The following is a 23,584-nucleotide window of genomic DNA, read 5'->3' on the forward strand; positions in this document are numbered from 1 at the left end:
AAACATGCCCCAGAATTGCAGCCTGGGTTCTAATCCGAAGCACAGATACCTTCCTTTCAGCCTCTCTTTCTTTTATTCCTGAAATATCTACCGTGCTCTGTTTCATTATCTCAAAGCAGTATTGCAAGCTGAGTACAATCCCCATTTCACAGACAAGGGCACTGAGGCTAAGAGGTTAATCAACTGGCACAGGTCACACCGTGAATGAAGGCTCATGTGGGGATTAGAACCCAGGCTGCTTAACCATCAAAAACTCTCATTCTTTGCACCTCGGTCCCCCAGTACCCCATGTCCATCAGACACAAACAGTAAAGTTGCTTCTATTTAAAAAAAAAAAAAAATGACCCATTCTGGATCACCCAGCTTTAATTACTGCATCTTGAAAGCTAAAGGCCATTTTAACTGATGTGTCAAAAAGCATCATGGGGCTGGGCACGGTGGCTCACACCTGTAATCCCAGCACTTTAGGATGCCAAGGCCGGGGGAATCACCTGAGGTCAGGAGTTTGAGACCAGCTTGGCCAACATGGTGAAACCCTGTCTCTACTAAAAACACCAAAAAAAAAAAAAAAAAAAGCATCATAGAAGACTCAGCCCACAAGAAAACTATCCAGAAAGTAGAGCCTGTGCGTCAACATGTGTGGTTCAGTGCAGTTCTAGAGGTACAGGTGTTTAGGGTGGCTTTCCCTCGAGACAGGGATGCTGTCCAATGGCCAATCAGGAACCTGGGGTTAGAGCTTCAACCCATGACTCCCCACAGGACTTTGTGCAGGGAAAAGCAAGGGATGGGTGGGCTTCCCGCAGTGGCCCATGAGCCCGTTCTTAGGACTGCCGTCCTTCAGAGAAAATGTCCCACAGGCACGGCACCTTATGGGTTCTAGAGCCGTCCACATCATAAATTCCCAGGAGCTGGGGAGGGTGGGAAGATGGCATGATCCCTCTGGCCAGTGAGGGAATCCACAATGTACTGGGGCCCTCAGCTGAAAGCAGCTCAGGTGCTCTCGCCCCCAGTCCCAAGGCAGTTTATAGCCCAGATTCCAGTGTCGGCAGGAGAAGCAACGACACAGCTTCCGCCAGAAGAAGTGGGAGGAAGGACTAGCTCCATCTTCAGACCCACTTCCCTAATCAGGATAAATTATCTGGCTGGTTTCAATCCATAATCCATAAACTGATCCTACTTTTTTTTTTTTAACATAGAGAGTTTCAGTATGTTGTCACAGGCATGATCACAGCTCACTGCAGCCTCCAACTCCTGGGCTCAAGCAGTTCTCCTGCCTCTGCCTCCTGAGTAGCTGGACTATAGGAGCACACCACCTCACGTAGCTGAACTGGCCCTACTTTCTGATCCCATCTTCGTCTCAAGCAAGAGGCCTCTCTCCTGTCATCTCCAGCTACTACTTAAGAGGAGTCCTTTCCTTCTTGCCTGTTAGCACCCTCCCCCAGTACATTCTTCCCCTGACCCTCCACACTGGAGCACCCCACTCCCCAGCTCTCAGCTTTCCTCAAGCAGTCAGCAAAACTTCCATTCCATGAAGTAAAAACGTCCGTTCCATCCGTCCGTCTTCCTAGGCTGCCAGCGTATGAGAAGACAGACACTTGATACCACACTGGGCATGCCTGCTCACACGTGCTGGTGTCCCAAAGAGCCCACAGGGCTTCCTTCACAGTGGACTCCTTCCTGGATCGTTCACTACTGCTTATAGTTTCCAGGGCACTGGCCAGAAAAAAACCCTGAAGTTGAGAGAATCGGGGCGACCCTTAAAAAGAACTCAATGATTCAACTGCCTAGAGCTGAAATCCAACCTCTCATTGACAGCAAAAACGAAGCTGCCAAAAGCCAAGCCATGCCTCTTCAAGAAAGGAAGGATTTCCAACTAACCCTTTCAACTAAATCCAATGTGGGCTCTTTGCTGAAATCCCTCCTACTCTACAGAAGGGCCTTCTCGGATTATTTTCCTTCAAAAAAACATCATTTACACATTGAGTGTCTTTACTTTCTAAACCATTCAGAATTAGGGAAAGGGGGGAAAAACACGTCTGTTTCTATTTGAAACTGTCAAAATTAGCATTCAGTAATTAAAAATCACACCCTTTCTCTTAATAACCTAACCAGCATGATACAATCAGGTTGTGCCAACTCTTTAATCTAATTGACTAATTACAGATTTTAATTTAGTCAGTTACTGAACAACTGTTGACAATTTGTTTTCATTAGGGACAGAACAGAATAAATATTTAGGCTTCCAGTCACAAAGACTCCTGCGATCAGCTCTCCACCGTGACCCCAACTTCAGAGCGAGCTTTGGCTCCATCAATATCCTCAGATGCAGGTACCCTTGATGCACTGAAGTCACTTCTCAGTGAGGCCCCAAGCCAGAACAAGCCTTCCCAAAAGTCCCTCTTAAAGCAAAAGCCTTACATGCAAGCAGCGGCCTCCATTCTCAAAGTACAGGCAATTCCCAAATTCACACACATCACTCAAGAAGTGGCAAACACTTAAATGTTGTGAAGAAAAATAAATTCAACGCTACATGTCACTGGCTTTTAAGCAACAAAATAAGTTAACAGTCAAAATAGGTTTATCTGCATTCATCTCACTGAGAAGCAAACTGTCACTGACATTTTTTTTAAAAAAAGACACGTTTACAGGTTTCTACCGAAATGATCCGATTCTTTCACAGTGCATTCTTCCCCCAGGTCCCCATCTCCCAAAGTCATCCAAAAGTTTGTCAAAGTAGCAGCAGGACTCACAGGTAGAGTGGGGCCCTGGGTTCAAATCCCAGCTCCACTATCTGATGAATTAATAACGGACTCATGACTTCACTTCTCTGAGCCCTAGCTTCCACATCCAAGAAATGGGATCCGAACACCCCCTACGTTGTAGACTGTTGCAGGGATTAAATGTCATGTCCACACACAGTACCTGTCCTGGGGTAAATGCAGTAAATGGTGGTCAATGCTGTTTAGAAACTGCTCTTATATCCCTCATTGTCCCTATACTACAGATTAGGAAAGAAAGAAGACAAGAATCTCTCAAAGGTTACCAAGCCATTAAGTGGGAAAGCTTGGTAGACAAGAATGATTTCTGGACTCACTGTCCAGTGATCCATCTCCTGCAGGTAATGGCAGCTCAGAATGGCAGGGAATATAGGACTCCTGCCCTTGGCATGTCTGTAGGGAGGAGAGAGGAGGCTCTGCAGATGGGAGCTGTCCATGCAGCCTCTCACACCCCTAGTGTGTCTACCCTCCAAGCTGCATTGCCCTAAGAGAGAAGCCTTGCTTGCAGAGCCAGGAGAGCAGGGGTAGATGACCTACAGAGGCCTCAGCCAGCCGGGCGCAATGGCTCATGCCTGTAATCCTAGCATTTTGGGAGGCCGGGGCAGGCAGATCACCTGAGGTCGGAAGTCCAAGACCAGCCTGACCAACATGGAAAAACCCCATCTTGTTGAGACAGGAGAATCACTTGAATCCAGGAGGTGGAGGTTGTGGTGAGCCAAGATCACACCACTGCATTCCAGCCTGGAGTGAAACTCGGTCTCAAATAAATAAATAAATAAATAAATAAATAGATAGATAGATAGATAGATAGAAGGCTCAGCCATCTCTGGAGAGAACTCTGCATTCTAACCTTCCTCAGTCCTGGGGGGAAACATGAGAGATGTCCTTCTACAGAGGTCAACGCTAGCCATGCCAGGATAAAGTGAGAAGTCACCACTGCCAGGTCTCTGGAAAACTTTACTGGGGGCTCTTAAGGCACTGCTAATATTTTTTAAGCTCTACAAGAATTAGGTCTGCCTCAACTGAATTGGAACTAAAATTTCCAATGTTTTTTCGTCGACCAGAATTCTATTCTATTCTACCAACCTGGTGTGCTCACTTTGGTTCCCCTGAGCTGATGAGAAAATCTCATCAGCAGCTATATAGTTCTCATTTTCCATTTCCACATTTATTCATTAAAATTAACGGTGACTCACTGGGCACAGTGGCTCAAGCCTGTAATCCCAGCACTTTGGGAGGCCGAGGCAGGTGGATCACAAGGTCAAGAGATCGAGACCATCCTGGTCAACATGGTGAAACCCCGTCTCTACTAAAAATACAAAAAATTAGCTGGGCATGGTGGCGTGTGCCTGTAATGCCAGCTACTCAGGAGGCTGAGGCAGGAGAATTGCCTGAGCCCAGGAGGCGGAGGTTGCGGTGAGCCGAGATTGCGCCATCGCACTCCAGCCTGGGTAACAAGAGGGAAATTCTGTCTCAAAAAAATAAATAAATAAATAAAATTAATGGTGACTCAATGCATGTAATCTCTTTGTAAATAAAATATTTTCCAGCGTGGAGTCCACAGGTGATGGTAGGAGATTTAATAAAAGCGGGCCTTTTAAGTGAACAGATAGCAAACCTTTTCTTTGAGTTACATAGTTCCCAAAGCCAAAATGTTTTCTTCCTGGATGAGGTCATTAAAAACCAGCCCAATCCCTCCACCCACAGAGTAGCACTGCACTAGTCAGGAACCCTACGAGCCCAGGCAGGGCTTCAGCTGGCTCGTCCCCCGGGACCCATCTGGCCCTGCCAGCCCCAGCATCAAACCACCTCCGGTTGGGCAGAGGATCATCAATTAATGAGACAGAAAAGATGCCAAATCTGGGCTGGGCACGGTGGCTCACACCTGTAATCCCAGCACTTTGGGAGGCCGAGGCAAGAGGCTCACTTGAGGCCAGGAATTTGAGACCAGTCTGGGTGACATGGCAAACCCGGTCTCTACCCCCAAAAAATAGAAAAATTTTCTATGCTTCCCACAGATACTTGGGAGGCTGAGGTGGGAGAATCACCTGAGCCCAAGGATGCTGAGGCTACAGTGAGCCAAGATGGTGCCATTATGCTCCAGCCTGTACAACAGAACGAGACCCTGTCTCAAAAAAAAAAAAATTTATTTTTTTTGGCCGGGCGTGGTAGCTCAAGCCTGTAATCCCAGCACTTTGGGAGGCCGAGGCGGGTGGATCACGAGGTCAAGAGATCGAGACCATCCTGGTCAACATGGTGAAACCCCGTCTCTACTAAAAACACAAAAAATTGGCCGGGCGCTGTGGCTCACGCCTGTAATCCCAGCTCTTAGGGAGGCAGAGGCGGGAGGATAGCTTGAGCCCAGGAGTTCGAGACCTGCCTGGGCAATATAGCGAGACCCCGTTCTCCCCAAAAAGGAAAAAAACAAAAAGACAAAAAAAAATAAGAAAAAAAAAAAATACAAAAAATTAGCTGGGCATGGTGGTGCGTGCCTGTAATCCCAGCTACTCAGGAGGCTGAGGCAGGAGAATTGCCTGAACCCAGGAGGCGGAGGTTGTGGTGAGCTGAGATTGTGCCATTGCACTCCAGCCTGGGTAACAAGAGTGAAACTCCATCTCAAAAAAAAAAAAAAAATTTTTTTTTTTTTTTAATTAAGAAGACAAACCTGGCCAGGCAAGGTGGCTCACGCCTATAATCCCAGCACTTTGGGAGGCTAAGGCGGGCAGATCACCTGAGGTCAGGAGTTTGAGACCGGCCTGGCCAACAAGATGAAACCCGGTCCCTGCTAAAAATACAAAAATTAGCCAGGCGTGGTGGTGGGCGCATGTAATCCCAGCTACAGCAACTTGGGAGGCTGAGGCGGGAGAATCACTTGAATCCAGGAGGCAGAGGTTGCAGTGAACCGAGATCACACCACTGCACTCCAACCTGGGCAACAGGCCGAGACTCAGTGTTGAAAAAAGAACAAGACAAACCTATTAACTCTACCTTGCCCATGACTGAATCCCTCTAAGTGCCTCCATTTCCTTCTCTACAAAATAGGAAAAACAAAACTTAACCTGCAGAGCTGTTTCAAGTATGACAGTAGACAAAACCTAAAGCACACAACAGTTCCTGGTATACAGTTTAGCATTCAATAATTGTTTGCTATTGTTATCAGTTATTCTGTCAAGAAATGGGAGGAATGCCTATCCCCTGCCCAACAGGGAGAACTAAGAATGTCTTTTAAGGGTTTGAACACATAGTAAGTGCTCAATAAGTACTGGTTTGCTTTGTTAAATAGGGAATTCACCATTACTAAGCCATAATGCTGTTTAGAAATTTATCCCTCCCCAAGAACTCACCACCCCAAAACCTAATGGTCAACCTCCCATGAAGAATGTCACTCTCTAAAATCCCGAGGACCAGAAGCTAACATCCCAATTTCCTCCTAGTCTCTTTTCCAGCTCGCTCTGACGAAGATGCTGCCAGCAAAATAACGCCAAAGAAAGTATGTGGCGACAGTCAACTAGATTTAAGTTCATTTTCTGTAGCTTGGGGTCAGAATCGACTGAAGCACTCTGGTGATCAAGTTTTCTGCAATTCCCTATTCCACGCATTAGCTCCCTGACAGAAATTCACTGCGGTATTTAAAGTGGCAGCCATCACAACTAACTCAAATTGTATTGGCTTCCCCGGTGCTGAAATGCTCTGCTGAAACTATCAATTGGCCAATTCGGAGATAACGTGGTGGCTGAAATTCCCTGTCATGCTGTAAAATCCCCTTTTGAAGCGGCTCACCAGCGCGGAGATCGCAGAGAGCCTGCCCAGCACTGTGGGCCAAGGCCGCCGCCCATAACACAAGCGGGCTCGGAGCGGGATCTGGCCGGCAGGCGGGCGGTGCTGCCAAGAGGAAGGGCCTCTAGAGAGAGGATAACATTTTCTATTGGAAGCCTTCTAAAAGCCAGCGAGCAAAGACCGGCAGCACACACACGCCCGGCACCAGGCCTGCCCACTGGGCCGTCTGCCCCCGGCACCAGCCGAACAGCCAAAGCCACAGGAAGCTCTTGGCCTCTCCCAAAGAAAGCTGCAAAATTCCTGAAGGATGGCACCGGCACAGACACAGACACGAACGTGGGCTCTAGCCTCTTAGGTGGAGGTTTTCTCAAGCCAGTGGTGGCCCCAGGCTTGCTGTGTCACCAGCCTGCTTCAGCTCAGTGTCCCCATCTAGAAACAGTGTCTCCTTTATACACATTTGAAACAGCCTTCTCAAAGGGGACCACAACTCACAAAGCGTTTTCACACATTCTTGCCCAACTTCTAAAAAGCTGGAGGGGCAGAAAAATGCTGGCCCACTGTTTCCTATCATTTCACAGATACTAGACGACTTACCAAGGTCATCTAAAAGAACCGGATCTCGTACTTTGGTCATCCAAGTCCAAATCCCACATACGGTCCACAACACCGAATCAGTCCCCATCACTGAATGGCAAAGCCCGACAGGCAGCAGGCGCTGGGCAGTGACTGCCCACCGACCGACTGCTATTTCCACCCTATCTGCAAAGCTACGCTCTGCCCCTCTCAGAGCTCAAAGTGCTGCAGCAGGATCCCAAATGTGGGAGAGGCCTGCTCTCCACCAAAGCCTCCTCTCTCAAATAGCCTTTTGTGACTGGGAAAGAAGGATCAGAGGAAAACCTCAGGCAGCGGTCCCGGGGAGCAGCCACGCTTCTTAAGGTCAGAGGACTGTGAAACAGAAGTGAAATGTCAAGCGCTTCACCCAAACACATAAAGAGCAGAGGACACAAAACCTGCCCTGGAAGCTGTGCAAACAGCTGTCACCAGGAGGGGACAGGGAATTTGGGAGGCTGGGTCAACCTCGGTCAGACAGGATGCCTTATGACCTATTCTCACTGCCGCCACTGCCTGAGCCCTATTCAGACACAAGCTCTACAGGGGCCAAGGGACCCCCACCTCAATCATAGACAGGCAGGAGGCGCTGCCCCACAGTCAGCCAGCAGGGACAGGCTGCAGACTTTTCAGGCTTTGCCTAGAGAGCCACGTGGACTCTGCTATCAGGAACAAGAGTGTTGGCCGGCAGCAATGGCTCACGTCTGTAATCCCAGCACTCTGGGAGGCTGAGGCAGGAGGATCACCTGAGGTGAAGTTTAAGACCAGGCTGAGTTTAAGACCAGGCTGACCAACATGGAGAAACGCCCTTTCTACTGAAAATACAAATTAGCCTGGCATGGTAGTGCATGCCTGTAATCCCAGCTACCCAGGAGGCTGACGCAGGAAAATCACTTGAATTCGGGAGGCAGAGGTTGCAGTGAGCTGAGACTGCACCACTACACTCCAGCCTGGGCAACAAGAGCAAAACTCCGTCTCAGAAGAAGGAAGAAGGAAGAAAGAAGAAGAAGAAGAAGGTCTCTGCACTCTAAGGCCCTCTCCTCCCATGCCCACTCCAGAGTGGTCCAAGCCGCAGTCCGACCCCTTCCAATGGGAGCTGTTGCTTACTCTGCCTTCAACCAGTATCTGTTGAGATTTTCTGTGTGTTCAGTGCACTTAGACTATGGCAGCAAACACAGAGACAAAGGTACCAAGAGTCCACCAGGCACCACTCTGAAAGCACAAGATGTGGTGGGGAACAATTCCCCAACAACTCTCCAAGGTAAGGATCATTTCCTTCTAGTACAGATCTGGAAACCGAGGCTCAGCAATCACTTGTCACTTGACGCAAGCCACTTAACTTGTAGGAACTAAGATTCAGCCTCAGCTCTCTCTGGACTAGCGGTCTCCTGACTTTGGGTTGGGCCCCCAAATAAGGCAAATACTACAACACAAACCCAGGGCACACATACTTTTATATGCACATATAAATCACTGAAAACAGACATTTCCGGAAACAGTACTTATGTTTACTCTGTATAATAAGGTTGTTTCTTTTTTGGTAATTGCCAGTCATGACCCACTAAGTTGGTTTCATGATGCACTAATGGGTCACAGCTCGAAGTTTACAAAACAACGCTTCACCATGTGCCCCTTGTCCATCTTCATTAAAACGTGTACTTAACACATTTGATGCCTGGGCAGGAATCAAATCCTTCTCACTTCTCAAGGCGCAGAGCCCTACTCACTGACCTCAGAATGCATGCAAGACTTGCAGTAGGCCCCAGGAATGGGGTGGCAGGAAAAGCAAGAAGATAAAGTTCCTCTCCTCAAGGAGCTTTCATTTCAGAAGAGGGAAGGGGAGACACCACCTTAACTGAAATAATTCGCCTTCCAGGCAGTTGGTAACAAATGACTAAGAGAGTTAAGAGTTAGTTCCTGAGGGACAAAAACAGAAGAGGGCTATCTTCCCATGCGAGTCTTCCTGGCAGGCCTGGTGGAGGCAGCCACATTCCAGGCTGGCATCAGCTCTGCAGAAGGAATGGTTGGTAGGAAGGAAAAAACCCTCTTAGGTGGTACGGTACCAAGCGGGAATCATGGTGAAGAGGCCAAAGTGGCTGGGAAAAGTGTCTGTTCCAGATTCCTAGAAAATGAAGAGTCATGGCTGGACGAGGTGGTTCATGCCTGTAATCCCAGCACTTTGGGAGGCCAAAACTGGCAGATCTCCTGAGATCAGGAGTTCGGGACCAGCCTGGCCAACATGGAGAAACCCTGCCTCTACTGAAAATACAAAATTAGCCAGGCATGGTGGGGCATGCATGCCTGTAATCCCAGCTATCTGGGAGGCTGAGGCAGAAGAATCACTTGAACCTGGGAGGTAGAGGTTGCAGTGAGCCGAGATGGCACCAATGCACTCCAACCTGGGCAGCAAGAGTGAAACTCTGTCTCAAGAAAATAAGAAGTCACCGGAAGAAGAGAAAATGGACAGTGATGGGTTAACTTCAGGCCAGGCACAGGCCAGGAGCACCCGTGCGTCCACTCTTTTCTCATCCTCACAAGCACCTGGGCTGGTGTGGAAGCTGCATATGTGACTTGCTCCTCCAATCACTTGGGGAATGGGAGGCATATGTGACTTGCCCCCACAATCCCCCAGGGGTACCTGAAACCCAGGGATCCAGAGAGCTGATCAACAGGGAAGCTAGCCCATGATGGTTCACACTTCACAGGCACACACCTCTCACCCCAAGGTCATTCTGCTGGCTCCTGGTTATGTATCACTGAGAACACTACCCAACAGGCAGCCAGGACTCAGACCAGGCTGGAGGTGAGATAAGAAAAATGACAGCACAGTCCGGGAGGAGTGGCTCACGCCTATAATCCCAGCACTTTGGGAGGCCCAGGCAGTAGGATCCCTTGAAGCCAGGAATTCAAGACCAGTCTAGGCAACAAACCAAGACCATGTCTCTACAAAACACTAAAAACAAATTTAAAAAAGAAAGAAAAATGACACAATTTATACAGCACTTACACTGTGCTAGACACTAGTATATATGACGTATGTATATGTAAACTTACTTGATCTTCGTGACCTTATAAGGTAGGTATACTTTATTTTTTTTGAGACTGCGTTTCACTCTGCTGCCTAGACTGGAGTGCAGAGGCACAATCTCGGCTCACTGCAACCTCCACCTCTTGGGTTCAAACAATTCTCCTGCCTCAGCCTCCCGAGTAGCTGGGATTACAGGCACATGCCACCATGCATAACTTTTTATTTTTAGCAGAGATGAGGTTTCATCATGTCGGCCAGACCAGTCTCTAACTCCTGACCTCAAGTGATTCGCCCACCTTGGCCTCCCAAAGTGCTGAGTTTATAGGGGTGAGCCACCATGCCTGGCCTGGTATACTTTATTAACCCTATTTTCCACCCAAGAAAGTTGAGGCTCCGAGGTTACTTAAGGTGCCCACATTTGCACAGCCTGTAACCGCAACAAGGCAAAGGAAAGCATCCTAAACTTTAATTAGGCTTGCAGGTTTGAGTTCTACTGGTAACTTCACTCGGGCACCTTTCCCTCTGGGCAGGTTTGTTTAGCTACTTGCAAGAACACTAGGTAACCTCCAGTTCCATCACCTGCAATCCTCCTATTTATATCTACAAAAAATACATATTTCATTATGACACAGGGATGGGAGTATTTAACTCACCCCCACCCCTGTTTAACTCACCCCCACCCCTGCCACTCCATACTGACTCTGTATCCTGGTCTCTTAGAAAAACAAGAATCATTCCACACAATTCTTTTCTTTTTTTTTTTTTTTTTTGTGACGGAGTTTTGCTCTTGTTACACAGGCTGGAGTGCAATGGCACGATCTCGGCTCACCACAACCTCCGCCTCCTGGATTCAGGCAATTCTCCTGCCTCAGCCTCCTGAGTAGCTGGGATTACAGGCACACACCACCATGCCCAGCTGATATTTTTTTTTGTATTTTTAGTAGAGATGAGGTTTCACCATGTTGACCAGGATGGTCTTGATCTCTTGACCTCGTGATCCACCCACCTCGGCCTCCCAAAGTGCTGGGATTATAGCCACACAATTCTTTTTAAGCCCACATCTCATCCTGGACTGCATCTGTTTCTTCAACTAGAGCAGGCGTCCCCAAACTTTTTACACAGGGGGCCAGTTCACTGTCCCTCAGACCTTGGAGAGCCGCCACATACTGTGCTCCTCTCACTGACCACCAATGAAAGAGGTGCCCCTTCCTGAAGTGCGGCAGTGGGCTGGATAAATGGCCTCAGGGGGCCGCATGCAATCGTTTGGGGATGCCTGAACTAGAGAGTGAGCAGAATAGGAGCTTGGTAACCTGAAAACACAGTAATGTCTTGTTCTCCTGGTCTGGGGACCGACTGATCAAGGCCTCAGGAGTATCCCAGGAAGTCCAAAGGAAAAGCAGCCAATATGGGCAGAACCAGCTTCCCATGGACCTGCCATGGCTGACACTTCCCTTCTCAAGCTCACCTTCTCTTTAAGACTCTTTTTTTTTTTTTAATTGTATGAGAGGATCCGCATTTTGGGGGATCCCCTCATACAAAAAAAAAAAAAAATCAGGTACAGTCTGGGCAAGATACATACCAAAAAGAACAGCGCAAGACCCTGATTTAGGGACTTTCAGTCCTGTTCATCCCTGTTAACAATGACACAGGAGGCTGGGTGAGGTGGCTCATGCCTATAATCCCAGCACTTTGGGAGGCCAAGGCGGGTGGATCACGAGGTCAAGAGATCAAGACCATCCTGGTCAACATGGTGAAACCCCGCCTCTACTAAAAAAAAATAAATAAATAAAAAATTAGCTGGGCGTGGTGGCACATGCCTGTGGTCCCAGCTACTCGGGAGGTTGAGGCAGGAGAATTGCTTGAACCCAGGAGGCGGAGGTTGTGGTAAGCCAAGATCATGCCATTGCACTCCAGCCTGGGTAACAAATGCGAAACTCCGACTCAAAAAAAAAAAAAAAAAAAAACAATGACACAGGATTTCACAGCACAACCAACCTTCCCTGGACAGCTTTCCATGCCTCTCTCACGGTGGTACCCATGGTGGGCTGCACCAGGACAGCCATTGAGTCTATTTTACAGCAGAGAGCCGGACCTTGAGAAACGAAGGCCCCCCACAGCTAAAGAGGGCATGAAACCAAAATGCAAATCTAGATTCCTGCTGATGCCAAGTGGCACACCCTCTGGGCCTTACCACTTAGCTATGCAGCAGCCACATGTGGGAGTGGGACAGGACCACTCTGCCCAATACAGATAAGGGGCACAGACATTTCAGGGGAATGTTAATCAGTACCAGTCTGTGACAGGACTGCCAGCTCTGCCCCTTTTGAGGGTGCGGGGGTGAGACAAGATGGCTGGGGTGGGTGGTGGGTTGGGAGGTTTAGGATCATCCTCCATGGATACTGAGGGGTGACTGTACTGTATTACTTAACCCTCACAATCACTATGAAAGGAATCACCAGTCCCCCATTCTACAGATGGGAAAACTGAGGACCCCAGCCAGGAAATGAAGATCCCTAACCATTTCCAACCAGGAAATGACAGAGTAGAGACTAGAATTCACAGGGGAGTCCAAGCCACCAGTCAGAACACAAACCCTTTAAAATCCAGAGGATTCAAAACCCAGGAAAAGAAATGCGTAACACAGAGAGAAACATTCCTAAAACTCATCTTGCTAAGGTTACAAAAAACGCCATTACCCCAGCAAATCAAAAACAAACAATCATGATTGTCTATTTGCTGTAAGCTCCCAACAACATGTATTAAAGAAGTTTATGTGAATCGTCTAATGCACTTGTGCCATGGTCAGAATTATCACCAAGCTAAAAAAGATTAATTTTTCTAAATACTCTAAACCCTCAGACACTATTATAAAGGCTACAGCTAGTGTAACATTTCTGTTATCTTGGCTGACAGACCCCCAAGCACACACACCTCCCTGCCACTTCTCCCTGTTAAGGTTTAAACACACACATTCACACACAGAGGCAGGGAAGCCAAGGGAAGGGGGCCAGGTACCCTTGACCTGAGGTCCCCACTCAAGAACCTGCCTCCCTCACAAAATTGAGATGACCTAAGGGCACTGTGGGGAGAGCTGGGTGTCTCCCAGCTCCCTCTGAGTGCTGGCTGGCACAGAGCTAACTCTCAGTCCAAGTTTGCAAATGCTTAGCTAACAAAGATGGCATTATGCAAAAGGTTAGTGCACGCTGCTGGTCTGGGAGTTCAAATGAAGTGACCACTGCCAAAAACTTTGTTTGGGTCCCCACCACTCCCCCCGCCCCACCTCCCGCCTTGAAATAAAGGGCAAGGATTTGCAATTTGGGGTCTTGCCGCCACTTGAAACCCATTTAGGTGGCTGCGTTGCTCGGGTTCTGGCAAAATGCAATTCTAGTTTCTCTCATTTAATTTTTAATTAACTACCGATGGAGGAGTCTGGCAGCCTCTGGGGTTAAGAGGAATTGCAGAAAACAGGGCAGGAGCCTAAAGAGGGGCTGCAACCCAAAGCCTACGCTCCAAGGGGAATGAGGGAGAGAGAAAAAAAAGAAAAAGTGTGTATGTTTTGTATTTTTAATCTGCCACACAAGGTTGCCAAGGGTCAGAGCCAAAGGCAACGCCATGAACTTGCCAGGACCTCTGGGCAGATAGCTAGCCTGGCTTATCACAGGGCAGCACACTCCCCCAGCTCCCTGCAGCCCAGCTGCAGCCTTCTCCACCTATTCCTGCCTGCACTGCCACCCTCTCATCCCCCTCCCCCGAAGGGGTTCTGGCAGGCATGGACACTCCCGGCCTGGCAGGAACCTCAGTGCAGCACATCCAAGGAGAGCCCTCTCAAATATCACTTTGCTATTTCAAACCCACCAAGGACGCTGGACCCCTGCCACACAGCCACAAATACCTCAGCGCCTGCCCACGCCCACAACTCTGGGGCACTTTCCTACTTTAACCAACCCTCCTCAAGGCAAAGTCTCCCCTCTGCTAAGGGAGGAGTCAGCAGAGTCCTGCTGGGATGGGAGCACAGGGCCAGGGAGCCGGCCTCACTGAGGTGGGGGCACACAACAGCCAAGATGAAAGGGACCTCAGGACTTCAGATGAGGGAAACTGAGGCAAGCAAAGAAAATTCATCAAGTTCATGGAATTCCATGTCCATTTCACTCCTGAAGTTCTCCACTGGGAATCACAGAGGGGCCTGGAATTGGAGCAGCTGTCCATGAACCTCCTGAAACCATGCATGAAGTCCCCTTTACGAAGGCTTTCTGGAAATACGGTCCATAGCTTTTATCACAATTCCCCTGCCAAGAGTTAAGAGTCGCTGCACCACAACAAACTCCCTTCCCAGAGTTCAGGTCTCGCCTCTGCCAGTGACTCTGCAATTCACCTTGTTGGAGCTTCCGTTCAATTCTGTTAAGTTCATTTCTTCAGCGAACACGAAAGGGGCACCAACCAGCATACCTGGTACCAGCTATGCTTTAGGTCAATTGCAAATACCTTCCCTCTGTTTCGCAGGGATTCTCTATCGACTCAGTGTCAACACAAGCTGAGAGGCAGAACTAGAAAGATGGAGAATTTCTAGTCTCAGCTCTGCCACCACCTGGCTACTTGCCCTCGGACAAGCCACCTAAACTCTAGGGTTCAGTTTCCTCATCTGTAAAATGGGAGTGAGATTTTATAACAAAAACCAACCAACAAGGCAGCTGCAAAGTGAAAGTGTTATCAAAAAGTATAGCAGACGTGTGGTGTAAGAATCCATCACTATTCTCTGGTCTCTTTGGCTCAAAGGCCACTCATCTCTTAGCCTTCCAAATTCCACGCATTTCTTGACACCAAAAGGAAAACACAAAATTAACTACCACACAGAGGAAAAGAATTGCTTGTTGTTTGAGAAGGCACCAAAGACACTTCCCTGCAGCTCCACCCTGGACAAAGTCAAAGCAGAGAAGGCAGCCAGGATACCATTGGGCCCACAGTAAGAGATACTCATGCAGCTGGAAGTGTCCACTCTACAAAAGGTCAGGACCCTGACAACAGTGTCTCTTAGAACCCAAAGAGTTGCCCCAACCGGACCCCATGGGCTTTTGCCAACACTCTGGGATGCACTGTTCTGGCTTGAAGGCAACAGCAAGGAAATTACTATGGGACCGTGACCTTCCTCCCATTGCCCCAGGACCTCTTCTGATTTAATGCAAACCAATTTCTCAGAAAAGTCCACTCCAGACTGAGTTCCCCAATGCTCCCATTGCCCCTGTAAGCACTTCTTACCCACCAAAGATGGGTCTTGGCCGCACAAACTCCCCACACCCTGAGACTCTTTGGATCTCCTTGATAGAAAACAGAGGGTCAGTCAACAGACACACTGACTTACACTCTACTTGATTTTCTAAAAAGTAGTTACAACAACTAGTTAATTGTCTTTAAAACCACCTTGTTCAAGAGCACCCACAATTACGTATCTGGAAGAATACCATTCCACGCTCACTGACCCCAAGTGACTTATTCATTCTTCCTGTGACCTTAACTCTTTCATTCAATCAGCATCTGTGCCTGCTACATGGAAGGTACTGTGGGAGCTACAGAGATGAATAGTTCACGGTCTCGACCATGGAAAAAATTAATAGGCTGTAGCCAGAAAGACAACCCTAAGTGAGAAGTTAGCTGGAATTGTGCAAACAAGTGGTACTTGCCATGGGCCTGCAGGGCCAAGCCAGGCGGTGTTCAAAACACCCATTCTGGAGTCAGTCACACCTCCGTGTGTGTGCATTCTAACTCCACTACTTCCCAGCTGGGAATTAACCTCTGTGTTTCTCAGCTGCTTCATCTACAAAATGGAGTGAACAACAAGCCCTCTCTCATCAGGTCCCTGCAGGGTATGAGGGACCGAACCTACAAGGCAAGGATTTGCAATTTGGGGTCTTGCCGCCGCCAAGTTAGCAGAGTGGCCTAGCACAGGGAGAGCTGCCAACAGAGGCTTTGTATAGGTGGTTTTTATAGACACGGAGATGAAGGGTGATCACAGAATGCAGAAAATGATCTCATAAGTCCTCCAAAGATGAACAGGATTTGAATGGGTAAGAGAGGAATGCATTCCTGGGAAGAAGGAGTCAGCAAGAAGCTACTGCAATCATTCTAACAAGAAGGAATGAAGGCTAAGTAGACAGTAGCCACAGGAAGGAAGGAAGAGACTAAAGACTTGAGAAAGACAAAGAGAAAAGAGGGTTCCTTTTCCTAAGTTTTTCTTAGTTTTCCACTTGCTTCTCCAGTCATGCCTCCAACTCAATGCTACCTGCCTTAACCCCTTCATAATCCTCATTCATCACTCCATCCCTCCTCCCACATGATCTCACTCTCAGGCCACATGATACCAGGTGGAGCCCAATTCAGGAAAATAGGTTTTTACACCCCCCACATATGAAGTGTGGGCCTCAACCAGGGCGACCTCATCACTTAGTGGTATCTTCTAAATGTCAACGCCAACCTCAGTGATCTCTATACAATTCTACTGCCATTCCTCAGCAAACTACTGAAAGCAACACCATGTACAAACTTTCAGGGTCATCATATTGTTTCAAGAGGGAAGACCACACCGCAAGTTCCCAGAGTCTCAAATTTATAGAGCACCAAACTTGGCTGAAATCATTAACTTCTCTGAAAGGTACACACAAAAAATTGCATAGATACGCTACCTTAAGAGAATGAAATAGACACGCCCACCCACCCACGGATTCTAAAATGAAACCATTTGTATCATAGTCAAAAGCTAGCAACAGTGTTGGCTGTTCATAGGTTTAGAAAAAATACCATGCAAGATTTTTACTAGGCAGAAAGGTCAAATTCACCAACAATTTTCATATGGCTGTTACCTCTTAGCCTCCCTGAACATCAAGTTCAGGAAACCCTATCATCACTACGGGATTTTCCTGGAAGAACTACATCATAAGTGAACCACTCACGTCTCCCTTTCACTACTATGTAAGTTTACCAGACCAGAAGTACCATTCACCAGCTTCTCTTTTTCAGCCCTAGAGAGGGCACAAGAACTGCTCAATTTCCTCAGCATTCCAGTCCAAAAGCATTAACTTTTCAGCCACAACAAAATTGCATCACATTGAATATTCTCAAAACCAGTGGGCTACCAGCTGAGTCTCTAACTCCTAATACTACACAAGAAATTTTCACCATGAAGACATTGCTAGTCATGGGATTTGACCATTTGTGAAACAACCAGATGGGTTCTGGTCTCCTGGCCATTTCAACCTCCACATGCAGAGAACTCAGATGGCCGGGCCAAGCAGGTAGGACCTGACAATGTTCAAGAAACCAACTCCCATGGACCCACGGATTCCCAGGACCATTCCTCCCCACTGCACGCAGAAGAGCAAGACCAATTAGATCACCTGCTATATGGACACACTTAACCACCTACAGGGCTAACAAGAAGAACTGAATGGAGGCTATGGAAGACCTTCAGACGCATCCTCTTCCATCTCCCCAAGACGCGTCCTAACCCATTTCATCAGATGTCAAGTCTGATTCTAACCCAGGTTTGAAAGCTATGTGTGCGTGTCTGCCCCCTTCGGGGACTGCTATCGGAGATGAATAGATGGCACAAATCTCTCTTGTAATAATTTCCTAAATCTTAAGAAATTCATCCCAGTAGAAAGTGAGTAAGAGGAAAGAAAGAACTACAATCTGATGATGTTAACTATCTTCACAAGAATGTTTTGGCCGCAAGGTTATGAACTAGCTGAGGATCTCGGTGCACAAATCGTCTTAGTGGATACCATATGAGCCTACCCACACCAAACACACACACCACCCTCCCGTAATTTGAAAGACTGCTCTCTAGAAAGTGCAGCAAGAGTCCATTCCACCTAATTCTCAACTCAACTCCAAAAACACAAGTTTCATATTGGGTTTGCTTGTTAGAATTTTTTTCTTAAACCAACACTAAAGAGGCTTAGTCTCCTCCCAGCTAACTGTTCACTCTTAACGTATCACATAGTTCTGAGTCGTGTATGACACCATTTAATTCTCCAGACAGGTATCTACACAATTTTGCATCATTACAACTTTATGAAACACCGTTCACCAAGTGAGAACACCGCTGGAGGAGGGCACTGTGGGGAAGGCTGCAGAGAGGTGGGCAAGGAAACAGAAGAAAGGCAAGGAGAAAGTAAGACCACTGCCAACTGGCTGTGTATTTGCTTTTCGTACTAGAGAAGTTAGAGCTATCCAACCCTGTAATTATTGCTAGGATTAAAAATTTGTTACTCACATAATCATGAAAGGCTTTTGCTTCACTCGAATGTTCACAAGTGTCTCTCCTTTCAGGAGCTGCACAGTAAAGGTCCCAAAATACACTGCAAGGAGAAAAATAAAATAAGATCAGGTTACTAATTATTACTTGTGTACACAATGCCAAGTGTACAACGCATGGTGCTAACAGTACGAGGTCTCTCAAAGGCTCCGTCCCACCATATCAGCTCTCATTGGGCAAGCAGCCTAGAAAACAAAACATATCCAACTTCTTCTGGCAAGCCAGCCAACATTCATGGGAGTCATAGTTCTTATACACCAAATACCTACTACGTGTTGGCTATCTCACACCCATATTACTTGTGTCTACCATGTACTGTAAGGTAGGCCATTTTCTCTGCACTTTATACAAGGGCCAACTGAAGCTCAAAGGGGTTAGTAGAACCCACTCACAGACGCCCTAGGAGGACGAACATGAATGTGGGTAAGAATCCACAGTGGTCTCGCCTCCTTTCTTTTTACTACCCAAACCAAAACGCATGAAAAAGCTTCAAGTGCCAAAGTCAGGACACAAATATCAATCACATTTGCAGCAACCTGGGAGACACTGGCAATAAAGGGAATTTACAGGTTCTAAAGCCCAGAGCCCGAAACTTCACTCTTCCCACCTCACCCCAACTCCCACCCCAGCCCTCCCCCAAGGAATTCTCATGCAAGAACAACTCCCCCCACTACACACCAAAAAACACCAATCAATTAGGCAAAGACAGGTCACAGTCAACCAAGCATCTAGTCCTTTCACATTGCAATAGAGGGCCCTCTTCAGAGAAGTACCTGTCAGCAAAGGGAGAGAAAGAACGAAGCAGGCGTAGAAACACCTCCCTCACCCCCTACTAAAGATTTTGTATGGTCACTCTAACACTCCGTATTAAAATGAGGACAGACATACAAGCCCTTCGTCAACCAATAAAGCCCTATACAAACATGGAGTAGTCACTGATATTAACAAGGGGTCTAAGAAGAGCTCAAGGCCCAGGGACAGAACCAGCTTAAAGGGTAAAGTGGGCACCAAAACCAAAGTCCAACTCCTGGCGCAGCGCTCTTGTCCTCGTCACAGCCAGCCAGCTCTGCAAGTCACCAGACAAGCATCTCATTCAAAGTGTGTGAATAATGCAGCCTGCCCCTCACCAGACAAGCTCCACTGCCTCCTCCCGCTCCAGAAAGCCTGGGTCATTTGCTCAGTGTCAAACGGCACGAAGCATATTCTAACAAACAGGACCACAGCCACTCAAAGCCACCACCACCCAGGCCCAACACAAGCAGACTCTACGTTCCTGCGGCTAAGGATGGAGAAGTTTCAGGAGATTCTGGATATAACAGGAAAATCAGGGACTTCTACTAGCTGCCAAAGAGGGCTAGAGAACATTCCTTTCTGTCTTCTGGAACTGTAACACATCTGATTACCTCCTCTACCGGTTAAAGGTTTCCAACACTACAAATTCTCCGGCCCCTTCTAAGTAACCGTAACTCATAAGCCTAAGTTTCTACAAAACCCAAGCTGATCAGAGCCACCAACTCCATCCACACATTCCCTCCAAAACTGCCACAGAAAATCTATCACCCACTCCTACAGGTGGAATCCTTCCGCCACTCAAATGCCTCCAAGGCCGGCAGTTCCGAGGTTGGCAGAAGTAATTAAAACCTCATTTTCTTTGCACAAGTTAGAACAGACACTTCATCCTCCGGCTGTTCAAAGAGACTTGAAACAGTAACCTGAGCTGGCAGGTAAACCAAGATCCCAACAAACATTTCACTGAACTCCATCAAAATATCAAAAGCCACTCATTTCTTTTCCCAAAACGATGTCAAAGACCCTACCAATCACTCCCACAAAACACCCAGGTTATACAGTTAGGGCAACTGACTCGGGCTGACCCTAAGCTCCCTCCTGCCTGTCGCAAACCCAACAGAGACCAAACCTGTGATGGCCGCACACCCAAAGGACACAGAGGCCTGGTGACAGAGTCACAGAGAGTGAGAGTCCCTAACTGCAGGCACTGTGAGGTCTACTCTGACCAGTTAAGGTTCTATGTAAAACACCACTTTGTGGTTTTAGCGGGGGAGAGGGACAAGGAGCTCCCAGAGGAAAGGAAGGACCAGTCAGCCTGAATCAGTATCTTTAAAGGAAATGGCAGCCCTTTCTTGCTTTTTCTCAGGGTGCCTGGAAAAAGCCCCGGTAATGTCCTTTCTTAAGGATGTGAGCCCCGAGGAGAAAAAGGGACAGGCCAGTTGTAAAACAGACCCGGTATCCCCTCCACGCCGCCCCACCCCCACTCCTCTAATTAAAGCAACATGCAGAACTGACAAAAATCCTCCAATGTTTTTTCAAATCCCCTGCCTAGAGCCCAAGAGTGAGATGCAAAAGTAAGGAGTTTCTATCTCAACACCACAGATGGTTTTCTTATTTTTCCCCCAAAACTTTAGGCAGCATCCTCTTCTGCCCTTTTCCTCCTCGGCCAGCCAGGCCAGAGCGCCCGGAGGTGCCCTACTCTGGGCAATGCGGAGGGCCACAGGGTGGAGGGCCTGCTCCATGCCTCCCCTCTTTGTTCACTTGGACCCAGGGCTTGGAACAAAACACACACACACGCAAAACTATCACACAAACTTACCACCACCACGAGTGCAAAAACCCAGGCGGTTCTCCCAACGTGATGTTTTTTTCCCATCGAATCTGGAAAGGAAAGAGCAGAGGCAGCTTAGATGAGCAGAGAGGGAGTGGGCTGGGGGCTTCCCAGAACCAAAAGGCTGGGAAGACCAACTAACAATAAATGCCAAAAGGTGATAAAAATTCAAAATGGTGGCCACAGTGGCTGCTCCTGAAAACAAAGGCTCTAAGAATAGTGGGGAGGGGGGGGTGTCAAGAAACTGGATGCTGGGGGAAGTCCCACTCACCTCCGATAAGAAGGTCTGTGCAGATTTCTGTGCTCCTACGTGCAGTAAATATTCGTAGACGTATAAAGCTAACCTGGAAAGGGGGCAGAGGGCAGAGAGAGAGAAAGGCGTCAGATCCCACCGGCGCTCTCCAGGACCTTGCTAGCAGGCTTTGAGCCCTGTCTGCGCCGTCCCATGGTGGCCCCCACCAGAGGTAAGCAGCTAGCTCACCCCAAACCAGGCCACCAGATAGGAACGGTTAGGCGGTGGAGACCAGAGAACGCGTTCCCTCAAGTCGTGAGGGGTGGAGAGCAGCCCCCAAACTTGAACTTCCAAGTGGCGTCGGGGGCAAACCCACCCGGGCTCTTCAAACTCGCGAGCCACTCGACCCCACAGCCACCTTACCTTTCCCGACCCACTACACTACGCTCTCCGCAGCTCTGGAGATCCGGGGAGACTCGCCCTGGACTCCGGGGCTTGGCGCGCTCTGGAGAGGGCAGCAAAGCGCTACCCTCGTCACCTCCCCCCGAACAACTGTCCCCCAAGCCTGAGGCCAAGCCGGCGCCACCGTCGCTGCCCAGCCCGGCATCCGAGGACGCGGAGCCGGTGACGAAGCCGAGGGCAGGGAAGGGAGTGCGCTCCCGGCGGAACAAAGCCCCCGGCACGCACTCTTCACGCCGCGGGCGGACAAAAGGAGGCTTCGGGGCTGCAGAAGCCACGCGCCCCCCTGCCCGCGCCCGGTGGGCAAAGTGCGGCCACCGCGGCGAGCGCCCGGTTGGTGCGAGCGCCCAGGCTCGCTGACGGGACCTCGCCCACCACTCACCGCGGACCCCGGCGCCCAGCCCGCGCCGCGGCCACCAAGTACCTCCTCCGGCGGCTCCCCCCGCCGCCCCTTCCCCGATCCCCCAACCTCCGCCGGCTTCCAACAATGGACTCTCCCACGCCGCCCGCCGCGGCCTCCGGGAAAGGGCCAGGCAAGCGGCTCCTGGACCCGGGGGCCCGAGGGCGCAGCAGCCCCCGGCCCCCGCCCGCCCGCCCACCTGCCTCCCACCGCCCGCCCGCAGTCCGGCGGCGGCACGGCCGCCACTTGCAAAATAGAGCTTACTTTTCCCGAGCCTGCCCGTCCGAGGGCACCGCCGAGCCTTTGCCTTTGGCAAACATGGTTTGCTGGGAAGAGGACGCCGAGCCTCGCCGCCGCCGCCGCTACCGCTCCGGCTCTCCCGAGCTGCCCCTCGCTCCCGGCCCCCTCCCCGGCGCTCGCTCACTCGCTCTCTCGCTCGCTGGCGCTCTCCTCGCCGCGCTCCCCTCCCTCCCCCCCAGGCGCTGGCTCCGCGCTCTTTCCAGCTGTCAAAGCGTCAGCCCCGGCCGCGGCCCCATCGCCCTGGAACTCCTCCCGCGCCGGCTCGGCCTGTGGTGCCGCCGCCGCCGCCCGCACGGCCGCCCGCTCTCCGCTCGCTCGCGCGCCCGCCCGGCTCCGCCTGCGCCGCCCTCTGCGCCTCCGGCACCGCTGCCGCCGCCGCCGCCGCCGCTGGTCTACTTGGAGCTCAACCGAACGTGGCTACCCCGGCGAGGGAGCGAGGCGGGCGGCAACGTCCCGCGATGGATGGCCGGCTGGGCCAATCGGCGCGCGCGGGGGCGGGCCCGGGCCGGCCGAGAGGGACGCCCTGACAGCGCGGGCCGCGGCAGTCCCCGCTATGCCGCCTCCGCGGAGCTGCTGCCTGCTCCTACGGGCGAACTGGGGGTGTCCGGGGGCGCGAGCCTCTCTTTTCCGTCGCCGGGGCGTGGGGCGACGTGGGTCGGACTGGGGGGCACCCTGGTCTCTTCGCCCTAGCGAGGAGGGGGATCTGACCGGCGCTCCCCGCGGCGCGGACCACAGGGGGCCAAGGGGGCGCTGCGGCAGCGTCCGATGGGAGGGGGCGCAGACCCCCCAAGCGGTCGCCGCTCGCTCCCTCCCGCCACGTCCCTCTCCCTTATCTGCCCCTCACCTCCCCCGCCGCGGCCCGCGCCAGCCCAGCCCTTATCTCGCCCTCCCCCGCATCGGTTGTCCTCCCCCAGGGCTTCGACCCCGACCCCCTCCCCAGACTCCAGCCCGCCCCGCCCCCGGGCCTCGCTTTTCGCCCAGTCTGGCTTCCGAGCGCAGGGTCCGGGGCTCCACGCTGAGAGCTGGGCGGCTCGAGCCGGCGCCGAGGCGCGCGGCTGCTCCTTTACTAGATCA

The 23,584-nt window shown here is 50.2% G+C and overlaps 1 protein-coding gene across 6 annotated transcripts in view; it reads right to left on the reverse strand.

Moving 5' to 3' along the window:
- The window catches only part of SSBP3 (single stranded DNA binding protein 3), a 183,572-nt gene extending 160,295 nt beyond the window's left edge, over nt 1-23,277 (reverse strand). Inside the window, exons 1-4 of one of the 6 annotated variants that reach the window (XM_074380867.1) lie at nt 22,475-23,277; nt 21,391-21,463; nt 21,108-21,169; nt 18,458-18,542 (exon numbers count right to left, since the gene is read on the reverse strand). In XM_074380867.1, the coding sequence (XP_074236968.1) occupies nt 18,458-18,542; nt 21,108-21,169; nt 21,391-21,463; nt 22,475-22,530 (276 nt within the window). In that variant the 5' untranslated portion in view covers nt 22,531-23,277. The remainder of the gene's footprint in view (nt 1-18,457; nt 18,543-21,107; nt 21,170-21,390; nt 21,464-22,474) is intronic. The other 5 variants (XM_074380866.1, XM_074380868.1, XM_039474605.2 and 2 more) reach the window with 5 other exon arrangements.
- Between the last annotated feature and the right edge of the window lie 307 nt (nt 23,278-23,584).

This window comes from Saimiri boliviensis, chromosome 11 (assembly GCF_048565385.1).
Source record: "Saimiri boliviensis isolate mSaiBol1 chromosome 11, mSaiBol1.pri, whole genome shotgun sequence".
NCBI lineage: Eukaryota > Metazoa > Chordata > Mammalia > Primates > Cebidae > Saimiri > Saimiri boliviensis.